The following is a 27,224-nucleotide window of genomic DNA, read 5'->3' on the forward strand; positions in this document are numbered from 1 at the left end:
ACCATTAAATAAATAATGGTGTAAAAAAAATAGCTATGTCCCCAGGTCCTATACCCCGAAGGAAAGTAAATGGCTTAAAAATGAGCTAACTGAACTGAAAATCTTAGACTCTCTGTATTCATTTCTAACCATTCACTTAAGCCAGCATAAACTACCAATTTCTTCTTGATGGCCTTCATGGTACACTTTTGCAGAGTGTGGACATATTCTTCACATCTACAATCAAAGAACAGCATCAAAACTATCACACTGCTTTTACTAAAAAGAAAAAAAAAGAACGAGATTTCACAATTGGATCTCATTCCTCAAAATCATCTGCAATGATGAAAAAATCTATGAAATTATATTTAGTGTATATTAAAAGCAAATCCCATCCAAAAATATCCAAAATACTCAACTATATACCTAGGCACTATTCAAGTGTAGCATTGAATAGTAATTTATCTTCTATTTTCATTCCTCCAAATTAGAGGCTATTTTACTTTCCATATAAGACCAAAAGACTTTGAAGCATTTAAATATCAATCACTTGAGGATTTTACTTTAAAACATAAAACAAGAAGTTTCAACCACCATTCTGTTGTGAAAGGAAAAGCTAGCAAAGACATGGCTTTCTATCTACAATGTAAGATGCAATAAACCCCCTAATCTTTAAAAATAAAATGCCAACTAAATTGTAATTATGGCACTTTTTGTACCTTCTTGTGTTTCGGGTTTCCCTGCTCAGACACCCCTTGGAGGAGGGGGTGAGAAGGGGAAGTTAGACCTGCCTTTATGCCCCCTCCCAAGCTCCCATTGGCTCAGGCAGTTGACTCTGCTGCCTTATCCTTTTCTCATTGGTGTCTCCTCGTCAGCACTCTCTGGGTATAGAGGCAGATTTGACTCAGCGAGGAAGTACCTGCTACAACACATGCTCATACAGCCTGGCCTGGGCACCTGCCGCTTGGGTAGACTTGCATGGCAGTTTCTCCTACATTCTTGTTTTCTTCACAATGTGTAGCATCCCCTTCAGCTATGCAAAAGTGGAATGGAAACCTTCGATTGTTTGTCCACAAATTATAAATGCAATAGGGACAAATCAGATACAGTTTCCTTGGTAACATGGCTCATCTTTATTTTCATTGTATAATCACTGACACAATGTAAGGCAAATGCATATGTTAAAATTCATATACCTATCTTTCAACTTTATCATATGCAAACAACCTATAAACTACATATAAAATAGTATCTATAATATCTAACAAACTGTGGTAACTCAGCACAACAGAGTTCTAAGTAAAGACTGGGTTTGTAGCCGTTTGGTAGAGTGCTTGCCTGGCTTGCAGGAAGCCTGGGGTTCCATCTCCAGTATTGCAGCTATGGGGCCCCATGCTTTTCATCCCACTTTGCTTGGGAAGGGGAAGTCAGAGGATCAATATTCAAAGTCCCTCTTAGCTATCAGGAGAATTCAAAGAAGCTAGCCTGAAACAGATTCTGACCCTGTCTTTGACAAATAAACACATAAATAAAATAATAAAAATCAGTCAATTATAATCATGTGGTACCAAATTAGGTAAGCTCACCATATGGATGATCACAGTGAAGACACAACTCTTGTATTTAATCAATATAGAAAACAATATGCTATTTTGTTAGAATCCTAAACTGATTGTTTATACTCTTGCTTGACTAGGCAATACATTTGACTCTAAGAAGGGCAGACATTTGATTTTGTTCAATGCAGAAAAGAAGATGTAGGATGCAGAGAAAGCAGATTTCCTCAAGGGTTTCCCAAAACACCGAAACATATCAATTTTTATACAAAATCTTTATTAATAAATATATATTTATTTGTTATGTATATACAATGTTCTGTCTATATCCATGCTGGCCAGAAGAGGGCACCAGATCTCACTACAGATGGTTGTGAGCCAACATGTGGTTGCTGGGAATTGAACTCAGAACCTCTGGAAGACCAGTTAGTGTTCTTAACCACCGAGGCATCTCTCCAGCCCCAATCTTTATATAAAATCTTAACCCTGTGAGAACTGAGTGTGCTTACTCTGATGTACACCTGTCAGTCCATCACTCCAGTAGTTGGTGGGAGGCTGAAGCACGTTTAAGGCTGGCCCGGGATACATAGCAGGACACTCAAACAAAGAATCAACAAAATCTAACACGGAAAAAAAAAAAAGATATTTTTGTGAGAATACATGAAAATAAGTCCATGTATTATTTAAAAGCCAACCATCTTTAAAATGAGAAAAGGCATGGCAAATGTGCTTATTGCCAAGCTTGTAGACTTGCATTAGATCCCTGGGACCCACATGGAGGAAGTTGTCCTTTTATCTAATGTATGCTCTCCCAAATATGCATATAACAAAAAAAGAGGTAAAAGACATCCTTATTTTAAAAAGTGATGTCAGTGCAAAACACACCTATAATACTACCACTGGGGTGCCTAAGGCAACGATTTTTGAGTTTAAGTGTGCCCTGAGCTACATAGTGAGACAGAACTCATACAGTGAGCCCCCATCTCAACAAAGCAAAATCACCAAGAAAACAAAACAAGCCACTAAACAAAACCCACTAAACTCAAGGAAAGGCCTGGTAGATGCTACAGGATAATAAACATCAAGTAGTCCAAGATATAAAAATACTTAAATTTTCTTAAATAAATGGTGAGATAGAAAACCAAGTAAAATGCAGTCATCCTTCACTTAATGGCTGGGAAGTATTCTGAGAAAAGCATCCTTAGGACAAATCAATGTACTAACAAAAACACAATGGGTGGGAGTCAGTCACTACTTGTGGCCTCTGGACGCCATCCAGATATGTGGTGCTGGTGTAATAAGGCATACTGTTTTACAGTGTTTTTTTTTTTTTTTTTTTTTCTGAGAACTTTAATACAGTATGTGTATAATCTAAAACAATGAGGGGGAATAAATACACAAAGCACCAAGTTATCTGTCATGAAGTACTGTGCATAGTTGTATGTGCTGTGTTTGGTAGGGCGGTGGGTTCACCAGTCTCACTGTCACTACTTGTGTTGACTGTATTACACTGTGGTATTATTACAATAGCTATGGACCTAAGTGTTGGGGACATTATAGATCTGCCATAATCTCATGGGATTACCTTGGTATGTGAGTCCCATCACTGACCTATCATGCACAACAAGATTTTACTTAGGAAAAAAAATGATATAACGATGTTTAAAATTATGAAATCCTCCTAGTGCAAATTGATTGGTATTTTGCAGATGATTCTTCAGATTTTTCTTACCCATGGAAACCATCTAGTTAGATGCTAATTAAATTGAAGCTTAAATCAAAACCAAACCTTAATGTCTAATAAAACATTTTCATCATTCTGTTGCTCTTCAATCATCTTATACCCTCCCCAACCTATGCTTTGTAGGCATTTGACTGGAATGCTCACATAGCCACAATGTACAGTTTTCTTCCTGTTTAATGTATTAAGATTCTATAGAAATGAAATTTATTAATTTTTAGCTTCATGAAAAGGGTGGTACGCCACGCTGGCTGGCTGAATGAAACTGAGTGCAAGTCTGGAGAAAAGGAACTTGAAAGAAACTGTCAATTTCATGGCTGTCTGAATTTGTTTTTTTACTGCTGTGATGTACACCACGACCAAGGTTTACTTTAGCTTATAGTTGTAGTCCATTATTAAGGGAAAGACAGGGACTGAGGTAGATGCCATGGAGTAACACTGCTTATTGGCTTGCTCATCTTGCTTTCTTATACTTTCCCAAAGCACCTACCTACTAAGAGGTGACAACGTTCACAGTGGACTGGATCCTCCTCTATCAATTAGTAATCAAAGCTGTACACTACAGACTTGCATACAGGCAATCTGATGGAGGTATTTGCTCAATGGAGTTTCCTCTTCCCAGATAACTCTGACATGTGTCAAGTTGGCAATAAACCAGCCAGAACACTGGCTATTGTAAACAGGGTAGTAGAGAACATGGCTGAGCAACTATCTCTATAGCAGGACATAGAGTCCTTTGGGTGTATGCCCAGAGGTGGGGTAGCCGTGTCTTACGCTAATCCTACTTTCAGCTTTCTAAGAAGGTCTGATTTCCATTGTGGATGTCAGTTTGCACTCTGTAGTGGTTTGAATGAAAATGGCCCCCCATAGGCCCATAGGAGTGACACTACTAGGAGATGTGGTCTTGTCATGTCCTGGGATTTTAAAGCACTGAACTAAAGAGGTAGAGAAAAACTTAGCACTACACATAGATTTAAGTGACAAGGTTATGAGCCTATGGGATCAGTTCACTACTAAAAGAATGTTGAGACAGGAAGGAACAGTTTACCACTCAGATCAGAGAAAGAAGACCCCCAAAATATGTTAATCCCATTGAATGAGAGTAAAGACCATTACCCAGATTCTTTTAGTCAAAGTAAGCAAGCTTTATTTTCTGTCAGACAGGGCTGCCTCCATAAAGTAAGGTTGAAAAAAAACCAGCATTGAACACAGGATGAAATGTGGTTTATATTGGCCCCCAAACTAGGGGGTTATTTTTGGCTTAACATCTCAAAATTATTTGGCTGAACATCTTATCAGGTAGGGGTCAGGGTATAGGGTCTAGAATATGTCAAATTCCATAAAATGGGTCAAGACATGGTCAAATTTGTTTTACAGAAAATGGGAATGAACGTATTTTGACTCTGTAGCAAGAATTCTGTTACAATAAATTTTTCTGCCAAAAGCCTCCGGGCCCCACTGCCACATGTGCGCTTTACGCCAGCCGCCCACCCGAGTTAGGCCCAAATGAATACACAGAAACTTGTATTAGATTCAAAGCTGCTTGGCCAATGACTAGAATTCCTCATCTGCTAGCTCAGTCTTAATTACCATAAACCTATATATTTTATAAGACTTATCTTATCAGACGTCTTATTGGTGTCCCTCCTTGCCGGTGGATCACATTGTGCTGCTGGAGGAGCAAGGGGAAAAAGGGGCCCTTCCTGTTTCTCCTTCGCTTAAATATGAGTCTCCTTGCTATGTCACTTCCTGCCTGGATCACCACTTCTCTACTACATTTCCCAGAATCTTCTTTGACTCCTAGTCCTGTCTAACTCGCTGTCTCATTGGCAAAACAGTATTTTATTTAACAATCAATAAGCTAAATATACACAGCACATTCCCCATCATCTCCTCTTTACTGTCTAAATAAAAGGATAACTTATTTTTTATAATAACTGAAGAAAACTATAACCATAACTGTCTTCAACTCTATCAAAGACCACAGAAGGATAAGTGTAATACCAACTGAAGAAGGGTCACTGAAGATTTTACAGGGAAGGGGACAGTGAAGAAAAGCATCTAATATGGGACACAGTCTGTATAAACAAAGCCCCATCCTCAGCAGGGGAAGAAAAGTATCTTGAAACAAACAAACCTAAATTCATTAAAATACAAAACATCTGTGTGTGAAGATCAGTGGCAGGTGGGTGCCTTCTTCAACACAGCTCTCCACCTTCATTTTTGAGTCTCTCACTGTACCTACAGCTACCAAGCTTCAGAGATTCGATCTCATACCTGTTTGCTCCCCTCCCCCCACCCTATGATTCCTTGTCCCAGGCCACACTCTTACTCAGGACCCCAGGCCTCTGGGATTAGCACTTTACCTAGAGTCATCACTTGTTACTGAGTTTCAAAAACAAAACTTAATTATTTTTAGCACCTATGCTTTAAACATGGAAGTAAGCAGCAGCTTCTCATGCCCCGCCCCCTCCAAGTTTTTGACTCTAAACCACATGCTCTAAAACATATCCCCTTGCCTTTTCTCTTGGTGTTTTTGAGACAGGTTCTCACTCTAGCTCAGACTGGTTGAGAGCTAGTGACCACTCTCCTGAACATGCTTCCCCACTTCTGTAATTATAGGTCTGAGCCACTGGTGACATCTCATCTGTAAAATACCTTTGCAAATTACCTTGGCTTGGGTCTCTCTGGCATGCCATGTTATGTTATGCTACAGTACATTATGATACAGAACACACACACACACACACACACCCCTAGATCCTCATATAAACCATTCTGGCATTGAGCTATATTGCCAACCCCTTTAAAAGCCTTTTTGAGTTGCCTTAGAGAACGCTTGGGTTATAGCGATGGCTGAGGATAGGTTCTCACCCAAGACAAGAAGTCAAAGTGCTTTAGCTGCTGAAGGGAACAGTGCAACACAGCATTTGTTAGAGGTAATGACAAGTGATCTGGGGAGAAAAAAAAAATCACCATTTGACAATTATAAATGTAACACATATTTGGATTTCAGAGATTAGAACTGGGAAGGCACTCACTAAAGAATGCTGACTGCATTGTAAACAAACTTTTTAACTTTTGTAAAACATCATTACTTTTTTGTTTACCGGGGACTCAATCCAAGGCCCTGCTGCATGATGGCCAAGTATTCTACAAGTGAGCTACACCCTCAGTATTTCCTTTTGAGTTAGAAGCATGAAATGTTTTTCCAAGGGAACACCAGAACAATAATAAAAGTCACAGTCCCCAAAAGGAAACAAATCACTTCAAAGTTAAAACATGTAAAGAACAACAACCACAAGGGTTTTTTTGGAATGCCTTTTATAATTTCTAACAACAACAACAAAAGCAATATTGAAAGGCACTGTTGCTGTGGTGAACACTATGAGAAAGGGCAGCTTAAGGAAGGGAGTTTGTTTTGGATTATAGTTCCAGAGGGCTAAGCCCATGAAAGGGGAGGCATGGCAGCAGAGAAGGGCGCTGAGGAAGCAGAGAACCCTTACTGAGGTGGCGTAAATCTTTAAACCCCAAAGCCCCTTCTAGGGACATACTTTCTCAATCAAGACCACATCTCTTAAACCTCCTTACTGGGGACCAAGCGTTCAAATACATGAGCCTAGAGGGGACACTGTCATTCAAACCACCACACATACTTCCCTTCTATGTTATGAATACACAGTAACCCTGTCTGTAAAGTAAAACTACGTTTACATGTATTACTCATGGATTTGTCATCTCTTTTGTCCATGGAGTTAGGAAACCTCCTGCTTACCTAATGCAGGTTCTTAACTGCAGCACTGGATGGAACTCTGTGTTTAGTGATGCTCACCACAGAAATGAGCCTGGACAAGGCTCAGAAAGTAAAGTGTAGAGCATCCATAAGACAGCTAAACAGAGGAGCCAAAGAAGGACAATGCCCAGCAGGTAAAGTGTGCAGCCTTCATAAGATATTAAGTCATAAGAGAAAGGAGAACTTTTTTTTAGAGGTTTGTTGGGGATGTGGGGGGAGCAAAAGGCCCTGTTAGAGTGGGACATGAGAGAGGCAGGCAGACAGAACACAGAAGAGAAAGAGACCAGACTTCTCTTTTACTAATAGTTTTGAGAAGCTTCCAGAATATTAATTATTTCTCCAAAGTCTCTGTATTTCCTCTCCCTTGATAAGCATTTTAAGGACAATTCTGGAAGATGAATAAAGAAAAATCTAGCTATCTATAGAATGTCCACATAACTACTGTTGATATACTTTTAAAACTTTAAAATAAATGGTGGGTGTAATCCTCCAATCGAACCAGTGATGAGTCCTAAGAGTTATGTACACCTTTATTTACTACTTACAATTACTGTAAGGTTTTATTTGCTAACATTGCTTTATAACAATGGAAACACATACATAGCCAATATCCTTATACTCACTTTCCCTTCAACAGTAAAACAGAACAGGCCAGTAAGGTAACTTGGGGGGAGGGGGGGATAAGGAAGAGTATGATAAAAAATAATAAAGATGTGAAAGTTAACAGAACAAACCAGCAACTCAACAGAGTACCGGTACAAACTGGATAAGACTCATTCACAGAAAGCTGTTCTGGTTTGAAAAGTCTTTAATTTAGTTAAAAATCTCTTCAAGATAGAGCAGAGTTTTACAACATTCCAGGATCCTATTATACAGTTACTAATTAGCCTTTATTCCTTATTTATATACTTTATACATGCAGGTAAAAGGAAATTATTTGTGATATGACATTACACAATTAATTAAAGCCCCAGCTGGGGTGGCACAAAGCAGCTTTAGCGTTGTTGCAGACAGGAAGTCTGTGCAACGGCAGCATCATGTTTTGTCACTTTCCAGTCTCTGCTTCTCATCCTGTCCCACCTGGCCTAGGTGAGATAAAAGTTTGCTATATGCTTCCCTGTGTAAGGAAAAAAAAAAAAAAACACTTAAGTATTTATAAATGTCTATTAACCCATCTAGCAGATTTGGCACAACACTTAAAAATAGTGCTTCATGTATCTAAGGAGTAAACTTAGTATGACTCACACACACACAATGAAGGTTAAATGATTATTAACCATCTGAATTAATATAATGTCTATCTGTAACAAATGTGCTCATGGCACACTGCTTAAAGATAATGATGGCATGATTACAATAAGAAGATGTTTCACCAACAAAAACACAGAACAGTTATGTGTTACAGCCAGAATAGAGACCAGTGTCACAATACCAGCACAAGCCCTGTTTTCTTCTTTACTCCTTACCTTCTTCTTACTTGGATAGCAGCTTGGAAATACAATGCTGTTTCTAGCATTCTGTACTTCTGGTATTTGAGATTTTTTTTTTTTCTTTACAGAAAGGAGTGGGTTCATGTAGGTAGAGAAACAGGTAAGCCATGCTAATCCTGGAGCCTGGCTCCAACAGGGTAAGAAGAGAGGGAAGGCAGAGGCAGGGTCTACGGTGACCAAATTTCATGGTTCATTCACAAAGTACCTGGCATTTGAAATATTCTGCCATGACATTCTTTCATTAGGCTAAGTACGGATGGGATTGTGAATCTCTGAAACCAACTCTTTTGTGAACATGCATGGCCACAAAAGACTCCAGTCTTTCCACGAAAAGTGCTCAGAAGCTAAGTCAGCAGCGTTTTCGAGAGTATGCCTTTTCATTTACTGTACTGCAAAGGTGGACTCCATGAGTTAGCTAATGTCATAATCAATATGGGTTTTACATGACAAGTCACCTGAAGCTCTGAAATCCATCTCTCCCTAAGGACACTGCTTTGAAAAGATAAGCACCAGTGAGGTGTGCAGATTTGAGGTGGCCATGTGTGCAGGAACATGGAAATGATGGGTAACCTCTGCAAAGCCATTCTACTGTCTACTTGGGTAGGCATTATACAACTGACAATGTAGAAGCATTTCTCATCTCAAAAGAAAATACCCTATTTTCCTAAATAGGAAATAAGCTATTGTAATAACGAGAAAACATGGATTGTATGATACTCAAAATAGTACAATTATCAGACATACCTTTGGGCGATGTTTCTGCCAAGGCCCCATTTGAGCTCTGAATCCTTCAGAGACTGAGTGAGGGTAGGAATCAAGTGGGTGACAATGTGCTGATTCAGGGTTGCTACTGTCTCGAGGATGTTATACACTTGGTAACTGTATTGCATACCATAGTCCTGGATGAACTGCCTGCAAGTACAACAGGCAATTTAAAAACCAATGTGAGACAACTCCTTGGGCCAGTTATGTACATTATAATCACCTTCAACCTGAACACAGCAGGATCATTTCATTAAGATTGAGGAAAGACTCTACAAGCAGACTGCTGGCAAGGCTTGCTTGTTTCTTTCTTAACTTTCGGGGGTGGGGTAGTTTGATGTTGTCGGGCTTGACCTTGAACTCACCATCTTTTTGCCTCAGTTACCTTCAATGCTGGGATTATAGGTGTGTGTCATGATACCCAACTTGTTGTCCCTCAGAGAACAGAAAAATGATAAGAGGGAGAACCAGGTGGGGTAAAAAAAATCTAATTTCAAGGATTTCTCATGATATTCTCTACTTCAGACTGTAACTGGAGGAGTGTGAAAGCCAGCACACAAGATCTAGTTTGCTAGTTATTGTTCAGTGCATCATATGTCTGTATTAGTCAACATAGTTATAAGGACAGGAAGTTAAGTTATTCATAACATATTTACATGTTTTAAATGAACAAGACATTATGAATAGGAATTCTTTATAAATAAAAATATATTTTCCCACTAAAATTTCCACACTCCCTAATCAGTATAATGAAAGTCATTTAACCTGATAAATTATATATAACCAAGATTCTTTTCTTTCCTCCCAAGGCTTTGGAATTTTCACGAACACACTAGCATAAAGTGATCAAAACTGAAAGAAATTGGAAACAGCGGACAAGTGCCAATTATGTGATGGGAGGAAGAAACAACACAGAACAAAAGAAACACACCTCAAATCACACATTGTATGGTGGTAAGGTAGGGATATGTGATGCAAAGCAAGCTGGTAGAGACCTTGAGAAAAAAAAAGCACAAAGAAATTACCCTAATAGAAGACTCTACAAGGATAAAGCAGGGTCCTGGGAGTGTGGCTGAGTGTATCTTCTACCCTATACAGTCCATGTTTCCCAAAACAAGCATTTTGAAGCTTCAGTGTTTAAAGCAAAAGTTTAAAGTCAAAAGCCCAAGGACAAGCTGAGCATCCTGAAGGCAGATCTAAGCTAGTTCCGAAAGCCTGTATACCTGTTTTCCAGACATATGTGTCTCACTTTTTCTTCTTAGCACATTCAAGATTCTTTCTCAACCAAGACACAAGTAATTTCAAGTCTGTTAACTTAACTGTTTTCCTTGGTACTTTTATTTTTCAATAAAGCAACACAATGTAACCAAACCACTGCCCCAAATACTATAATTGAAACACTGTAAACAAGTAGTAACACATTATGTTTTGGATAATTAGTTATTTAAAAGGCATGTTGGCTGTCAAATGGCTGGCAACCCTCTCCTTGCCAGTTGGCATGTTTTCCAGTTACCTCAACAGAGAAGTCAGCTGGGTGGCAAGTTCTCCTTCTGACCCCACTTGGCAGGTTTTTATCATGCATTGCAGGTTCTCTGTGGCCAGCTTTTTAACTAGGAGAAAATGATAGCATTACACAGTGTGTCTGAACTGACCATCTGGATCCTCATTTCTCACACTCTTGATTTAGAAAAATACGGTGTTTTCTTCAAGTAGGTACATGCTTTTTGTAAGTTTTTAAAATAAAATAGTTACAAGTTTGTTTTGTTCTGAAGCATACCCAGGAAGTTTAAAAATCTATTTTGAATCTCAAAGCTGAGATAATGCATACCAAGATATGTTTTCCCTTCAGAAAGGTGTCCAAATTCAAAATCCCTTCCCACCCTAATCTTACAAACAGGTGCATACAGACAAGAGATCTTTTTAAAAGACATGGATTTGTAGACAGGCATATTGATTATATTTTTAAATTCACAGGCACATATCTTCCAACCCTTACAAGTCCTTAAGAAGCAACCTAGATGTTCATTTGCTTAAAAGTACCCAAATATTTGTATTAATTATTTATTTAAACTTTTATTGTGATTTTATTGTTTTCATAACAAGAGCAGCTTAGAACTGGATCATTTGGCCCTTTCTCTTCTTATTGCCTCCCAGTTCAAAATGCTTGCATCTCTTAATAGCCAGCATCCACTTAGATCTGCAGTTGGGCTCAACACACTCAAGCCTCAGTACAATCTTCTTTGTAGTTTTAGCCTTTTTTCGGAAAATAGGCTTAGTCTGCCCACCATAGCCACTCTGTTTCCTGTCATAACGCCGCTTTCCCTGGGCATACAAAGAGTCCTTGCCCTTCTTGTACTGTGTCACTTTATGGGGCTGGTGCTTGCCACATTTCTTGCAGAACGTCCAGCGGGTCTTAGGAACATTCACCATGTTGGCGGGAGCAATATTGACACCTTAAGTAAATTCTTAAAGCAGCATCTTTGTACATGCAGTAAAAAATACTGCTGTGATTTAAATGTGCCACAGGCGCATGTGTTAAATGCTGGATTGCCAGTCCAAGATGCTATGGAGGAAAGTGTGCCTCTTCCTCTACTGTTCCCACTGCCGCAGGCCAGCAGTTTCTGATTATCACTTCACCACAAACTTGTATATAATGTATATATATTATATACAAGTGGGGAAGTGAGGGGGTCAGCTGATGATGTAATGAAGTTTATAAAATGGAGGCAAGCAAGCCTTCCTGCACTTTAAGCTGGTTTGTTAAGGTAATGTGAAGCTGACTAACACAGACCTGAGCAAAGTATGTGGAAAACTTAGGATGCTCCTGACGCCGTGTGACTCTTATTTGGGACCCTCTAAATGTAGTGTCTTCAAACTGAGTATTCACATTTGTTTCAAACTAACACCTTGACTTGTCACAGTTTACATGACTTGAAGTGTGGAAGCAGATGCCTCACATACAGTGCAAGGATTCTTAGTATTATAATCAAAGTCAGGTTTCACACTACTTTTGTCATCTCAGAAAGAAACCCTACCCTGCCAATATCACCTGCTTTGCGATAGATAAGGAAGCTTATCTACTTCTGTCTTAGAGACAGTTTTCTGAGAGCTGGTGGAATCCCATCAGGATAAAGCTACTCAAAATGGTATACAATTTAAAACTTATGAACTATAACTTCTAGAATTTCCCATTTAGTATTGTTGATCCACTGTTAATAACATGCAGGGGGAAACCACAGGAAACAAAACCATTGCTACATGACAACTCCGTGTTGTCTGCTCTGGGTAAGGAAATCTGGAATGATGAAATGCAAGGCTTTCACCGCACTTGAACATGTGGAAGATTAACAAGGGCAATGTTCCTAAAGAGCCAGTTTTCTCTGGAGCCACCACAGGGCACATCCTCCTGCCAAGTGATAGTTGGATACAGAAATGGAACAGACCACTCTTCCCAGGCTCAAACAGATCACTCTTCCCAGACTCAGACTGAAAGCAGACAAGGGTGTTTCAAACACTGAAATAAATGTCGATTAGAAAACAGCATAAATTTCTGAGAAAAGACAGAACATGTCAGACATCATCTGAGCTTTCCACCACCACTTTGGACACTGTCCTGGCATTCCTCAGAGCCTACTCCACACTCACCTTAGCAGCTAAAAGGCAATCACATTATAGCAACACAGACACACCCCCTCACCACTACCCCCACATACACCCACCCCCTACACAAACACACACACACAACACACGCACACACACCCTCTGCACAAAAGCAAGAAACACAGGGGCTGACTGCCTATTAAGGAGTCAAGACAGAACCAAGCCTCCTGCTCTGAACTCTCCACAGCTAACTAAAGCTCATTACAGTGGGGACTGGAGATCACACTTCAGAGTCATCATCAGTCAAGGTTAGCTCAGCTGATGAGACTAAAAGGAAGTGAGCTAAGCTCAAAGGAGCCTCCCAGTTCTGTCCCAAATGGCTAGATATTCCAGCAGAAAAATAAGAGGAGAGATCATACTCCCATCTCATGTCATAACAGAGTAAGTCAGCACAAATGGTATTTTTTTTGAGACATTAAAAAAGCCTAATTAAAGAAAGTAACCCATAAATAAACTACTTGCCTCAAGGAGGGTGGATGGTACAAAACCCAAAACCCCTGAACTAAAATAGACTGAAATGTGCCAATATTTGACCATTTTCCCCACCCCAGCTACTGTCTGCTATTTGACTCTTTAGCCATGAAACATACCAAAGATGGAAAATAACCATGAGCCATGTACAGCTATGAGTTTAATCCATGGTAAAGGACAGTTGTTTAACTTGTATGCAGAAAATGCTGACAAAATCAAGACTGAGCCAACTAACCTTGAAGTTCACTGACCAACACCAGACATTTTAAGATGGCAGGAAGGAGTAGCTCAAGGTCACAAACACCCATGCTGGTGTCCCTGAAGAGCTGGAGGATGAAGGCCAGTATGGGTGCTAATCGAGGAGGAGGTGAGGAGCCTTTAAACTCAAGATAGGATTTCCTGAAAAGAAGCAAATTGTATTTTACTCTTCTTCTATTTTAAGCTTCAACTGAGCAGAATCAAATGCCATTCATGTTAAAGATACTGGAAAAATTTATTCCCTAAATAAAAGTAGTTTTAAAAGAATGTTTATTTACTATGCTAACTTTAAAGAGCATTTTGGTGTGCCATGTGCTCTAAAACCTAATACAGACATAAAATTTAAAGCAACCTGATTTTAAAGTGAATATACCAAACCTAATTGCTAACTTGTTTTCTCCTTTTCCCATGGATGTCTCATATCCCTTATCAGTTTTACCAGGAATCAACATTTCCTCTAATGTCAAATTTGCATAAACAAATCTCTCCTCACATTTATTTACTTAGGAATTTAGGAAGGGTCTTAGGTTTCTAAATAAATAAAAGGACTATCCTAGGAATTAGCTTTCCAGTTCTAGATTTATCTTTCTTCCACTAGGAAATAGAAAGAACTAACTTAAGATTGAAAGTCATCTCTCAGGACACAATATACTGTAACGTTAAAATTCAACAGAGATTGGAACAACCTCCTTGACTCATCTCACTCAACCACAAAGACTGGTCCTGGCCACTGTTCATAAAATGAATAAGCGTGAAAGTGTTGAGTTTCTTAAAAAACAAAACAAAACTATACAATATGAAAGTTGGCCAGAAGATTCCTTAACACCTTCCCACTGTATTTATACTTTTACTGGTGTTTGGGATGAACTTAGAACCTTAAACATGGTAGGTAACCTTCCTATCACAGAGGTACATTCCCAGCCCCCAAAAAAATTCAGTCAAAAATGACACACATATTTGTTTGAAAACTAACAGTATACATGAGGGGACACAGAAACTCTAGGGCTTATGAACTCATTTGAGGAACTCCATCAATCACTTTGTTCCATGTACACAGTGACTCCCACAAATTTAACATCCTAGACAGAACCACTATCTGAGGCAGTGTTTGTTTTGCTTTGCTCTGTGCACTGATGAAGGACCAATGCCCCAAATAAACCTTGACTTGGCTCATACGGAACACCAGGAGCAAATGTAAAAATAAGCATATACAATTAAGTAAAAAAGAACAAACAACAGACTCGTCATCCTATAGAGAAGTTACATGTGACAAACAAACAAACAAGAAACAAGGCAATTTTAATATATGTGATTGGTGCTTTGACAAAGAATTGTCACAGAATTGTCAGGAATTCCGAGGAAGTCCTACTCACATGGATCACATAGTAGAAAAGTACAGAATGGAAAGAGCCACAGGAGTCCAACTCTCCTTATGCTGAATACTGGAAACAAAAACCCAAATACCCTTCTAGTGAGCTGGAATCTAATGTATAAAGAATAGTAAAGGCCATCCTTAACCAGACATGAAGTACAACAGAGAGCCGAGAATACAGCTGGGATACTAACCAAGGGGCTTAACTTGCTTTTAGGGATTTGAATTCACCTCTCCATTTGTCAATGGATGTCTCAAACATCATAACAGATTACTACAATCTTGCTGGAAATGGAGATCCAACTAAGGCAATATTATTCTGAAACTAAAAGCTGGATCAGAAAAGACACATGCTGCCTGTGGTATTAGGCACAGGTCTTATAAAGGATAGGCGGGATCGAGCCTGGAGGGATGACATGTTAAAGAGGAGACTGACACAGACAAAACCTTAATATCAGGAATTATAAAGCAACTTGAAGAGCAATAACCAACCCAGGGTCAGTGGGATATATGTAGGACAGAGAGAGACACCATCAACAGAAAAGATGAGTGACAAACATCATATTACACAGGCAAAAAGGAGTCAGTGAAGGTCTGGGGTCAGGGAAGTGTCAAAACTAATCTGGCTGGACTGGTGGCACACTCCTTTAATCCAGGTATTCAGGAGGCAGAAACTAGTAAGTCTTTATGAATTCCAGGCCAGACAGGGTGACACGAGAACCTGTTCTAGAAAGAAAAAGAAATAGAAAAAAGAAAAGAAGTAGGGAAGAGGACATTTTTTTAGAAGACAAGATACAGTGATGATCATGGTGTAATGTGATAAAAAAAATATGAAATGAACAAAGACAATAAAGCTCCCAGCCCATGTAACATGACTCTAGGAATATAAGAGAAACAGAATTCTATAATTACATCAGATCATTACAAAGATCAAGTCAAGGCTGGGGAGAGGGCTCCATCAGTAAAGTGCTTGCCCTGTAATCACAAGTTTAATTTCTATAAGATCCCAGCGTGGCTGCTTGTACTTGTAATCTCAGCACTCCAGAGGGACAGCCAGGCTGACATCAGGGGTTGACAACACAGCTGCTAAGTAATCTAAGCCTGTGGTGCACTGTGTCTCAAAAACAAGGTGGATGATACCAAAAGAATAATCTCAGAGGTTGTCCTTTGGTCCTCCCAAGAAGGAGAGCCCCACCCACCCACCTACCAACCAGAGAGAGGGAGAACCAGAGACAGAGACCAAGATGAGAGAAAACAAACCAAAGACATTTCAACATAGAAACATAATTACTGCTGGATACCAATAATCTATTCCCATAGAAAGTCAAAAGTTTAACAAATAGTATCATAATGTTGAACACTGCATGAAGACAAAGGAAGATAATTTCTATTACTGAATCTTCTAATATTAAGGCTAAAGGATATAGAGGTTACCTAAAAAAAAAGAAATAAAAATAAAGAAACAATCCGAAGATGTCAAGGCTGGAGAGATGGCTGGTTCAGCAGGTAAGAGGACCGGTTGCTGTTGCACGGTTACTGAGTTTGGCTCTGTGTCCATGGCAGCTCTCAAGCATCCAAAACTCCAGTCCCAGGGGATCTAATGCATTATTTTAGCCTCCATAGGCACCAGGCATGCATGTGATGCAGTTACATACACACAGGCAAAACCCTGATACATATATGTTGATATAAAATAAAACTTTAAAAAATAAGAAATGGATTAAATTTGCTTAAAAATGAATTAAAGGTGGGGACTGAATGTTATTTAACCATCCCCACCCCTGCATTATTTGAACTATAATGACATCTGTCCTACACCTGGGCATTTTGATAATACTGTACCTTTCGCATCACTCCAAAGATCTGAAATCAAGAAAACATACCTGCAAATATTGCAGAGAATATTCAAGCAATTTCTGGAAATAGAGTATTCTAGAAAATTCATCAAACACCTCGGTAAAAACTAACTTTATCCCCAAGACAACTAGTTATTTTATCTAGCAAATATGATAATTCCTTTCGTTGAAGGTCCTCTAAAATAATTCAAAATGATCTGGTTTATGCTATCTCCCATCTCAGTAAAATCCTCAAGTTTTCTTCAGAATGGTCATTTCTAAAGGAAAAACAATCCAACCACACCAATACCTTAAGTTATGCAGCTGGGAATCATACACTGCACCAGCAGTTCACTGAAAATAATAGTGGAGAGCCAAGAAAACTCGTCTCATTTATCTGGCAGTGTTCAGTGCTGAGGAGCTGTAGAATATTGCATAGCAGTGAATTCTCTAATCATGCGCTCCTTTTCACTATTTTAAATACAAAAAAGGTCCTATGACCCAATGTCAACATGTATGGGACACAAATTGCTATATGGGATATATTCTAAAGGAGATTTCCCATATAATCAACTGATCAGGAGTCAGATTAGTTTTCTGCTAAGCTGACCTTCCTGTGGTTGTTTGAGTTAAAACAGCATTAGTGAGAAGGAAGTGACAGCTAGGTCCACAGTGACTTCTGGTGTCCCTTTGATCCAAGTTCCTCCTGAGCTTACTGTGTCAACAGTAGCACTCCTGAAGAGAAACAGCGCTCAGGGCTCATTGGGAGAGAGAAGTTGACCTCTGGGTTGGTAAGGCCATACTTGATAGCAGATATTTTACAGAAAGTATTATTAATATAAAACAGGAAATAAAAGAATTGAGATAAACAGTAAACTAGTAACATAAGACTTCATATTGCTCATTAACATTCACATTTTCAGTTATCTCTCATAAAGTGATTGCTACATACTATATTGTACAAAATATAATTTCTATTATGATAACCACAAAAATCTGTCTTTTAAAAATAAATTTTTATTGTTTTTAATTTTAATTTTTATTTATTTCATGTGCCTTGGTGTTTTGCCTGTGTGTACTTTTGTGAGATGGTATCAGTTCTCCTGGTAATGGAGTAGCAGACAGTTGTAGGCTACGATGTGGGTGCTGGGAACAGTTAACCACTGAGCCATCTCTCCAGTGGATAAAAATGTATCTTTAGGGAGGTATATAGTAAAACTGACACAATTTTAAATGCAAATATAATTTTAAGAAATTCTTTTGTTTTTAATCTAAAAGCACACAAGAACTATCAAAAACATTCTGATTGACTCTTCAGCTATGTAGCTGTCACAACAATCAGCAGTCGCTCTCTTATCATTCATCCCACAGAAATGACAATGTATGTTCACATAAAGACTCATATAAATGCTATGTGGGCTTTATTTCTAGAAGGAATAGGATAATAAAACTAGGAAAAGAGAGATGTCTCTTCAGTAGAAAAATGAACAAGTAGTCATAGTCCTGCTGTGGCACACTGCTGGCTGGTAATAAACTTTTACTGGTTTCTAAGCTACCACAATGCTGAGAGATACTAGTATTTCTGAGGTACTATAGACTATTTTTTGATGAGATTAATAACTTCTACATAAAACTCTGTAATAATTGTATTACCGTATAGCATGGACAATATGCTTCCTTAGCGCCGTCATCACTGGAAGAGAGGCTGGACTTCTCAGTGCCAAAAGAACAGGATGCTGCCCAAGATCTGAGATACACAGTGAGGAGGGGAGAAACCGCCCAATATACTGCTCAATGACATTCCTCAGCAACTGGTTCAAGTAGGCATTGGAATTTTGAGACTGACAGCACACAATACATATGCCCTATAGAAGGGAAAAATAAGAAAAAAAGAGAGATGTCAAAAAGGCAGAATTTCAGATAGTGTTTAGGAACTTACTGCATTAATGTTCATGGCCGAATTTGTACTTCTCACCATCAAACAGGACTTCTGGTATGATGAATAAGTAGGGCACACACAGTCCTCCTAGAGCTGAGTTTGGGTAATATAGATGTGGTGGGATCTAACCAAGCATGTGTATTTTAGAGGCATGAGCAAAGGAAATAAGGTAAGCAATCAGGAAGAGAAAGGGAATGTGTTTGCTTCCTCTCTTCCTCCTGCACACAACAGCTGACTCCCATGATCATCAACTACACACCCACGTCATTACTAACTTATACATGTGTCATCAGTCTTTTTAAAGCTCAGTGTATCATCAACTAAAAAAGTGAAAGAGTAAAGGCCCACACCTCAGAGCACTAACTGCTAATCCCACAGAGGCACGGATGGGTGGAGGAGAGTTATCACTCAGTCATTCTGGCTAAGAACATAATGTTTACCCTAAAAATATTCCATTTAAGAAATGGGATCACTTTTTAACAACTCACAGTGGGGGAGGGATGCAGATGCTTGGACTGACAATAAACATCTCCTTAGAAATTTTTCTATGTGCTATTGTGCCAAGTGCTTCATATTCATTATTTCATTTCAATTTATAGAGCAAAGGAGTTCATATCATATTTCCATTTGACAGTCAAGGAAACCGAGGTTCAGAGAAACTAAGAGCTTAATAGAAGTCACAGGAACCCATCATAATATCTCACTGCATATGTCTCGATATAATCACTTCCATGATAGCAATGTACTCTCATAACAATATTGAATACCTACAAATGATTAAACCCACTCCTTCAAGAAAAATAATTTTCTGAAATGTTTATTAGGACTCCATTGTAGCCATAATTGGATGTTTATCTAGTTAAGAAAAAAAAAAAACTCTCGAGTTCATTTATAGTAAAAAATAGTGTAGAACTGTTGAAATACTGGCAGGAACACAGCTAAAATGAACAGCAGTATAGCCTTCCCACGCAGTCTTCCATGCTTTGTTTAAGGAAAAGGGAGCGCAAGAAGATGGTGGCAGACAGAAGAGTTCCTTTAAAGATTTAAGATGCATTTTAAGATGCAGTTTCCCTACAGTTCTACCAAACGGATAGATAAGTCAATAAAAATCTCACTTTGTTTCTTAAGAAGGGTCTACTTAGAACAAACATCCAGACTTTCCTGGTATACTCAACTGCATTGCATACATTTGTTCCTCCATGAGACTGATAGCCAGGTGATGCTCTTGCTCTGCTCCTTCTCTGTCACTCTGCTTGATGACACACTAAACTTTGACCTAAATACGAACATGAACACCTAACTAGAATCAGCTTAAAACTTTCCAGAAATCCCCAAACTCCATTTAAAAAAAAAAAAAATCCACTATGGAAGACTTGTGCTAACTAATCAAAATCTGCTTCCTTCTGCCTCACCTTCTAGGGAATGTCAGATTTAGAAAGGTCTAACTTTCAGTATCACACACTAATGAATGAGATCAATATTTCAGACAGCCCACAGGATATCATTATTTACACACTCCACATCATGTCAAAGTACAGCTAATAAAAAGCCATTTTTTCTCTATGTATCCCGGGCTGGTTGGGAAATCATGAACCTCCTGCCTCAGCCTCCTGGTATGTGTCACCATGTCTTTATGGTTGTTTCTCTAGTATCTCCTAGTTCAGTTACGAGTAGCACTTTCTAGACCCTGTCAGTCTAGTCTAGGAAGTACTCATTTCTGTTTCTTTCCCACATTTAGCAATGTATTTTTAATCAGACTTCATCAACATTTCTGACATCTGCACAGGCTCTAATCTCACTGCCTTAGTTTAAACCTTGTAGTAACGTGTGGAGTATTTCAATGAACTAGTCACTGCCTCAGAGGTCTTAAATCTAACCCACGCCAGGATCATTTTTCCCAAATATAAGCACAACTCGCACTTTGCTCAAAATCTCCCAGCTTTTCATATGTACATGAGATAGTGTCTTCCATAACATAGCCCTTCCAATATGCATTTCCAGCCACACAAGAACTATCTGCCTTTCCCCAGTTAGATTTTCTCAAAGCTCTTGTCCCTGTTTAGGTTACCCTGACAGGAATGGCCATCTGACTCTTAGGCATTTTGCCCTTCACACCCAGAGTTCTATGTGGAGCTGCCTCTCCTCTCTCCTGTCCCTTCCACCTCAGTTTGACTGTCGCAGAACTAAGGTCTTGAAGGAAAATACTGCATGAGCCTCTGGAAACTTGTAAGCACACTGCCTTCATTCCCAATTCAAGCTTCTTGAAAATTTGCCTCTCTTGCCTTTGTTTCCAAAGCCAAACCCAAAAGGCATTCAAAACTTTTTCAATGGATGTGCCATATGCAAATCTGCACTTTGGAGATGACAATGCCTGATTTTTCAATCTGTATTCTAAACCATGCTTTGAGGCAGTTTCCACATGGGTATACCTGGAGATACAGAGGAAGGCTCTTCTGAATTGCAGTCAGCATTGGTGCAGGCAACTCCTTCTCCTGCTGTAGCACTGTGTGCGGAAGCAGTAAACAGTCTATGATCCGAAACAGTAACTTCTGTGCTTTAGAGGTGACAAAGATGTGTGCCCAGGACTTAACAAGAATTCCTAAAAAAGAGGAGGTAGCTTTGATTACAATTATTTCCTCATCAGAATATTTTGTTACTCTATGAAAAAGTGTATTTTATCACAGAAACAAGTTAAAATAGACGCAGGAAGAAACACATGTCAGGAGTGAAAAGACTTACATTGAGGCACCCATTTCACTCTTCTATAAAAGGGAACAAATGGAATAACATAGCAAAGACAAAGTCTACTTGGAATGGAGCAAGAGTGGGAACTACAGGGATGGGCACTTAAGGGTCATCAGTGTAAAACTAACCAAGGAAAAGGGGGAAGGATGCACAGACACAGGGATGGTGAAATGCAGGGCATGGAAAAAGAAAACTATGAGAAACCAAAACCAAGTTTCTCCTATCTACCCCCACCCTCAGAAAAACAATGTGAAGGGGAGTTAGGTGTACTGCGGATGTATCAGTTTCTCTCTTTCAGAAATCACTCAACTGTAATTAGGATCCCAGATTCTCTCCTTAACCTGGAATGCAATTTTAGTGCCTTCCACTAAACAGCCTTTTAAAGAAACAGCAGAGGTACCCTGAGCAAGGAACTGGCAAGTAAATAAGCCACAGAGTTTCAATGGTTCCTTCCCTTCCGATGGCTGTGATATCCCAACCCTAACACAGGATCAAACTCCTAAGCCTTTATACTTGCTCTTTCTCCACTCTGGGCTAATTCTTTTATTTTTATTTTTATTTTTAAAGCAAGTTACTTGTTCTAATTTCTAATGAATATATGAGTAATTTACTAGCTATGTAATCTATTCCCACCCTTTAGACCAAGGCAAATGAAATAATCTAGTCGACCCTGTTTGCAAAATAATAATAATAATAATAATGATAATATAAAAATAATTTTTAAAAAAGCTCAACGCAAAACAACAAAGATAGCCCTCATTTTTTCATAAGCAAATTTTTGCCTCAAACCCACACATGATCAATCCACAGAGGATTCTGTGATTCTTGACACAGCTATTATGAACTCTGTAATGTAAAGACATACTCTAGTTATCCACTTACTTTGGCAAAATCTAAATCTGGAAATGTCAGGCAACTTCCTTAGAGACTAATAAATCATAAGCTTGAGTTTCTAAAATAATAATATAGATATTACTGTTGAATTGGTAATGAATCTCCACTTTTTCTCTAAAATTATGTAATCTGATTTGCAAGTATTGCTCTCAGCACCTTCTACAGTATCCACATTCCACCCTTCACACTCTCCTTCATCTTTCACAGCAAAGATAAAAGGTTTCAGACAGCCCAAATAAGGGTTATTTATACATTCTCAAGATTAAAGGGAATAGATACAAGGATTGGGACACAGAGAAATAAAAAATCCAAAACTTAAATTCTCTATAAAACTTCTAAGGAAATATTTCTCACTTCCTTTTATTCCATTCCTATTTTTGGTTGGCAACATAGTTTTAGAAAACAAAGGTATTCAAATTACTGACTTCCTAAAGAAATATGAACCCAATCATTATAGAACATGTACACGAAGATTTCTTTTTGAAAAGAGAAAACACAGTTTGTGAACAGTAAGATTTGAAGCACCAACGTCATTGGTATTACACTAAGTGCCTCTCTGGACTGCCTTCTCTATGCACAGAAGATCACAGACAGTGAAAGAAAGTTATGGCTTTCTGTTGTTTTAACTTCTACTCAGTGTAGGTAAACATAACAGAAGGTTCATTTTAGAGGTTTGTGTATTAAAATGTGACTGAAATGGACCATCAGCAGCAGTTAGCTTGGATATATCTTCTGTTATGTTAATAATTAATATTAGTATTAAAAAGAGCATAGCAAATAATGAGTGCCAGTATGAATTATTTTAAGCAAACCACTGTGTTTCATGCTTTCTTACGCCTGCAGATAGAGTTAAGATTTGGCATATATATATATCTCTTTCCACTTGGGTCCTAATGGCTACAGTTAAGGAAATATTTCTAGCAAAAACATGTCAGATATACATACCCATGATCCCATACGCCAGCTGCAACCCTGCACTGGAAATTTTTTTCCCCAAATAAGGCTTTATGTATTTTAATACTTCACCAACGTATTCTAAGGACTTTGTGACCATGGCAGATTTATCAGAAAATGTCTGGAGAGTTTCGTAAGTGGTACCAACAGCCTATAAATAAAAGAAAACATGCTATAATGTTTCAAATCTTATATAATACAAACCTAGAAAAACTACTTTTTCTTTTTCTTCACTACAGATGTATCTCATACTTCAGCCTTCATCCTTAAATTTCCAATAAAGACTCACAGTAATTAAAACTTTTTAGTGAAGACTTAAGTTTTCCCTTTTATAATTAAAGGTCAAAGGAAGAATTTTTTTAAAAATCAATTCTTTAGTACTTATTATTTACAGAACATCTGATTCAGCAAAATCATTAGTGAGAAGAAACATCCAACTGTTATACAAGAAGCTGGTAATCAAATAAAGCTTTTTACACAGACTGGCTCGTAATTCGTGACTGAGAATCTCCTTCCAAATTCCTACAGGAAAGAGTTGCAAGTAGCATTACCTAATTCTTACAAGTAAAATTTCTTTGACTAAGCTCTATGACGTGAACTGATGTCCCTCTACAATTTACAACTTCAGCAATATTCTTTATGAGCCATCAGCTAGCTAGCTTAATTAATGTTCTTATTGGAGGAGATGGAAAATGTGGTTGAGAGGTTAAAGTTGGGTCAACCAAGAGGTAGTCAACATAAACATGAGGTAATAAACCCAACAAACTTTTGAGGAAGGTGAGGGTAAGTAGGTTATAAAAAGCTAAAGAAGAACCAAGAGATAGCTATACAGATGATTAGAAAGTTTGAGAGAAGTTTCAAACCACTTTGGTAACTCACAAAGGATTTAATGGCCCACATTGGGACCATAAACAGTACCACAGTTATGTGACCCTTCTTACCAGCTCCTAGTGGACATATCAGAGGACACAGCAATGGGCTGTGTTGTCTCACAGTTGAGGTTGGATAGGTGTAAGCAAACAATACAAGAGCAGCAAGTGCTGAGAGCATTGCTAAAGTAGTTGGCATAAGCTCCAAGAGGTCTGATTAGGTTGAGTAAGAGGGAAAGCACAGCCTTGAGAGGCTAAGTGAAGTAAACCATGTAGAATGAGGAAAAAAAAACAAACAAGAAATTCAGTGAAGTGGGCAAATGAGAAGATATATTTTATTAATTAGCCCCTTTTTTTCTACTTAGCTTCCTGACCTTTAAACATTTCATTCTTCAGAAGTTCTCAAACTTTTGATCTAAGATCCCTTAAACACATGCTAAGCATGAGTACCTTGAAAAACATTCATTGGTTAGGTCATGATACTCACTAAACGGGAATCTAGACTTCTCATGTATGATGTGCAAAAAAGGAAGAAGAAGGTGCTATTAGGGGGCTAGTGGGAACATGATTAATGAAGAAATCCAACCTCATGAATACACAGAGCCAGAAAAAGCATTTTGAGAGATGGTTCAAATAACTAGGAAGCTTTCATTGCTATTATGCCAAAATTTTCAAGTGGTATTTCTTAAAGAATAGTAGTAACTAAAATGGAGACTTTTACTGACTCTAAAACTACATTAAACAGAGTTCAGTAACTCTGAATAAACCTTTTACTCATGAATTCTTACTAAAATACACTTGGAAATTTGGGAAAGTTAGTGAGTGATTTTGCTTCCCAATATTGACATTTCCATTCTGGGAAGGAAAAAAAAAAGGATATACATTGATACTGTCCCTTTCCCACAGCAGTCTTTAAATATCAGTAAGCTCTCAGCTCATGAAGGCTCATGTAAATTTCCTAAATTCTAATTTTCTTGAAAAGCTGAACTGCATTATTAGCAACAGATACTGTCAGTTGTTTTCTTTGAAGTGATAGACTTACTTACTTCATTTTTTTTTTTTTAAAGAAATGTCTGCCAAATGCCCAGGTTTGAATAATCACATTTTGTCAGTTTTCTTTCAAGATAAAAGCAGTCAGTTCAGCTTTCTACTCAAGTGCTCACAGGCTCTTTCTTTAGACAATGCACTGCTTTGGCACTCAAGTCCTTCACTTGCACTCTGCATTTTTACTTGGAGAACGAGCTTAAGGACTAAAATTTGGTGAAATTTTAAATTTTGCTCCTAATTAACACTATTCTTTAATGAACTAGCAGCTTTACTTTTCTGGGAATGCATAGGGCACAAATTCTAATTGATACTATTATAATCCAAGGCCATAGGGCTGGTTCATGCTACCATGTTCTGAGTTTATGCAAATGTCAGTATAGTTTTGAGATAGAATACATCACTGGGAAAAAACTCGTAGAAGGGTGTGTGTGTGTGTGTGTCCATCCAAATTTTTATCCCACGTACCATTCACCAATATTTTGTACTTTTTGATCCTTTTTCTATGACAGGTCCTGGTGGCTATATACTGAGTCCCATGAGATCTACAAGAAACCTAAAATCTACCCTAAGAAGCAATATTCTCAGCTTTCAATTCCTCCTGAATTTATACCATAGTCTACATTACTTTTGCTAATTTTCACGTCACATGGTCAAATCAGACTAACTTTAAGAACTTTATGTTCTTCATAGGATAAATTCTAAAAACTTTACACCAAGACACTCTGACTTTTTCCTACTGATGAATCTACTGACAGACTGGCATTAAGTATTTAAACAAGTTGAATCATTATTTTAACCTTTGTGTATCTTAAATTCTCAGATCAGTAAAGTTCCTCTTAGATCAAAGTCTAGGGATTTTCAATCCCTAAGGAGTCCTAGATAATGCTATCTAACATTTTACAAAAACCTATCATTGATTTATTGATAAAAAGAAAATTTATTTGTGCTGGACTAAACTAGGGCAGACCAAACTGTTAGTAGAAAGTCTGCCTTCTACCTCCTTTTTTGACCCAAAACTGTTGGTCAGGACTCACTTTATCAGTCATAAAAATACTCAACAAAGATTTGCATTTCACATTTGCATATTAATTCTCCATTATTAGCTATTATTAGAGTTTACAGACATCTCCACTTGTCATACAATTGTATTTTAATTTACTAAAAATCAAATGAATTAACTGAGTTAGCAATATGGAAACAGCTTATTGGTGTAACCATTTTCATACAATAAGAATCATATTTTCATGTAGTTAATATCAACATGCTGGAAAGTAAATCTACTTTTATTGTGAATAATTTACTAAAGACAATAGTCCAAACACAGGGCAGTAAAAACTCAGCCAGAACGATTGTAGACTCTATTCAAGTAGAATTAGTACCTGAATTGTTACCAACCAATATCGACAAAAGATATCCTTTTATTTCAGCTGGCCTTGAAACAAAGCTTCCATGTACTCCTCCTTAGTTTTATTATTCTTCATTAAGTACGAATTCCCTCCTGTCTTTGGAGTGAATCCTACTATACCTAAGAACAACACTTCTGTCCTTCAGAATTTTACAATAAAAGACAACCAATAATATGACCCAAGTTAAACAACTCATTTTAAAGAAAAATATTTAGTAACACTTCAAGATTTTCTGAAAAAAATTGTAATTAATTATTTGGAAGATTATACTTATGAAAAATACCTCTAGGAACCGAATAAGTGCTTCTTTGGGGTCTTCTGGGCTGGGAAAATCTTCAATTTGAGCCTTAGAGAAGATATTCTTTACTTCTGAGAGTTTAAATAGTAACCTTGTCATTTCAGCTAGTTGTTCCATGTACTCTTTTTCTATTAAAATAAGATAATGATCATGCT

The 27,224-nt window shown here is 38.0% G+C and overlaps 2 protein-coding genes across 3 annotated transcripts in view; both read right to left on the reverse strand.

The window, feature by feature from the left end:
• Positions 1-7,859: 7,859 nt before the first annotated feature.
• The window catches only part of Mms22l (MMS22 like, DNA repair protein), a 110,175-nt gene continuing 90,810 nt past the window's right edge, over positions 7,860-27,224 (reverse strand). For both annotated transcript variants that reach the window (XM_027403446.2, XM_035439945.1), the window contains exons 18-25: positions 27,055-27,197; positions 23,441-23,600; positions 21,286-21,455; positions 18,571-18,782; positions 13,688-13,851; positions 10,835-10,931; positions 9,304-9,471; positions 7,860-8,186 (exon numbers count right to left, since the gene is read on the reverse strand). In XM_027403446.2, coding sequence (XP_027259247.1) covers positions 8,105-8,186; positions 9,304-9,471; positions 10,835-10,931; positions 13,688-13,851; positions 18,571-18,782; positions 21,286-21,455; positions 23,441-23,600; positions 27,055-27,197 — 1,196 coding nt within the window. In that variant the 3' untranslated portion in view covers positions 7,860-8,104. The remainder of the gene's footprint in view (positions 8,187-9,303; positions 9,472-10,834; positions 10,932-13,687; positions 13,852-18,570; positions 18,783-21,285; positions 21,456-23,440; positions 23,601-27,054; positions 27,198-27,224) is intronic.
• On the reverse strand, positions 10,960-12,967 carry LOC107977858 (60S ribosomal protein L36a-like). The gene has a single exon (XM_035439946.1). The coding sequence runs from the start codon at positions 11,749-11,751 to the stop codon at positions 11,431-11,433; it is 321 nt and encodes a 106-aa protein (XP_035295837.1). The 5' UTR covers positions 11,752-12,967; the 3' UTR covers positions 10,960-11,430.

This window comes from Cricetulus griseus, chromosome 2 (genome assembly GCF_003668045.3).
Source record: "Cricetulus griseus strain 17A/GY chromosome 2, alternate assembly CriGri-PICRH-1.0, whole genome shotgun sequence".
NCBI lineage: Eukaryota > Metazoa > Chordata > Mammalia > Rodentia > Cricetidae > Cricetulus > Cricetulus griseus.

Excerpts from the sequence above, each read along its gene's own strand:
- LOC107977858 (XM_035439946.1), bottom strand. The coding sequence starts at position 11,751 with ATGGTGAATGTTCCTAAGACCCGCTGGACGTTCTGCAAGAAATGTGGC.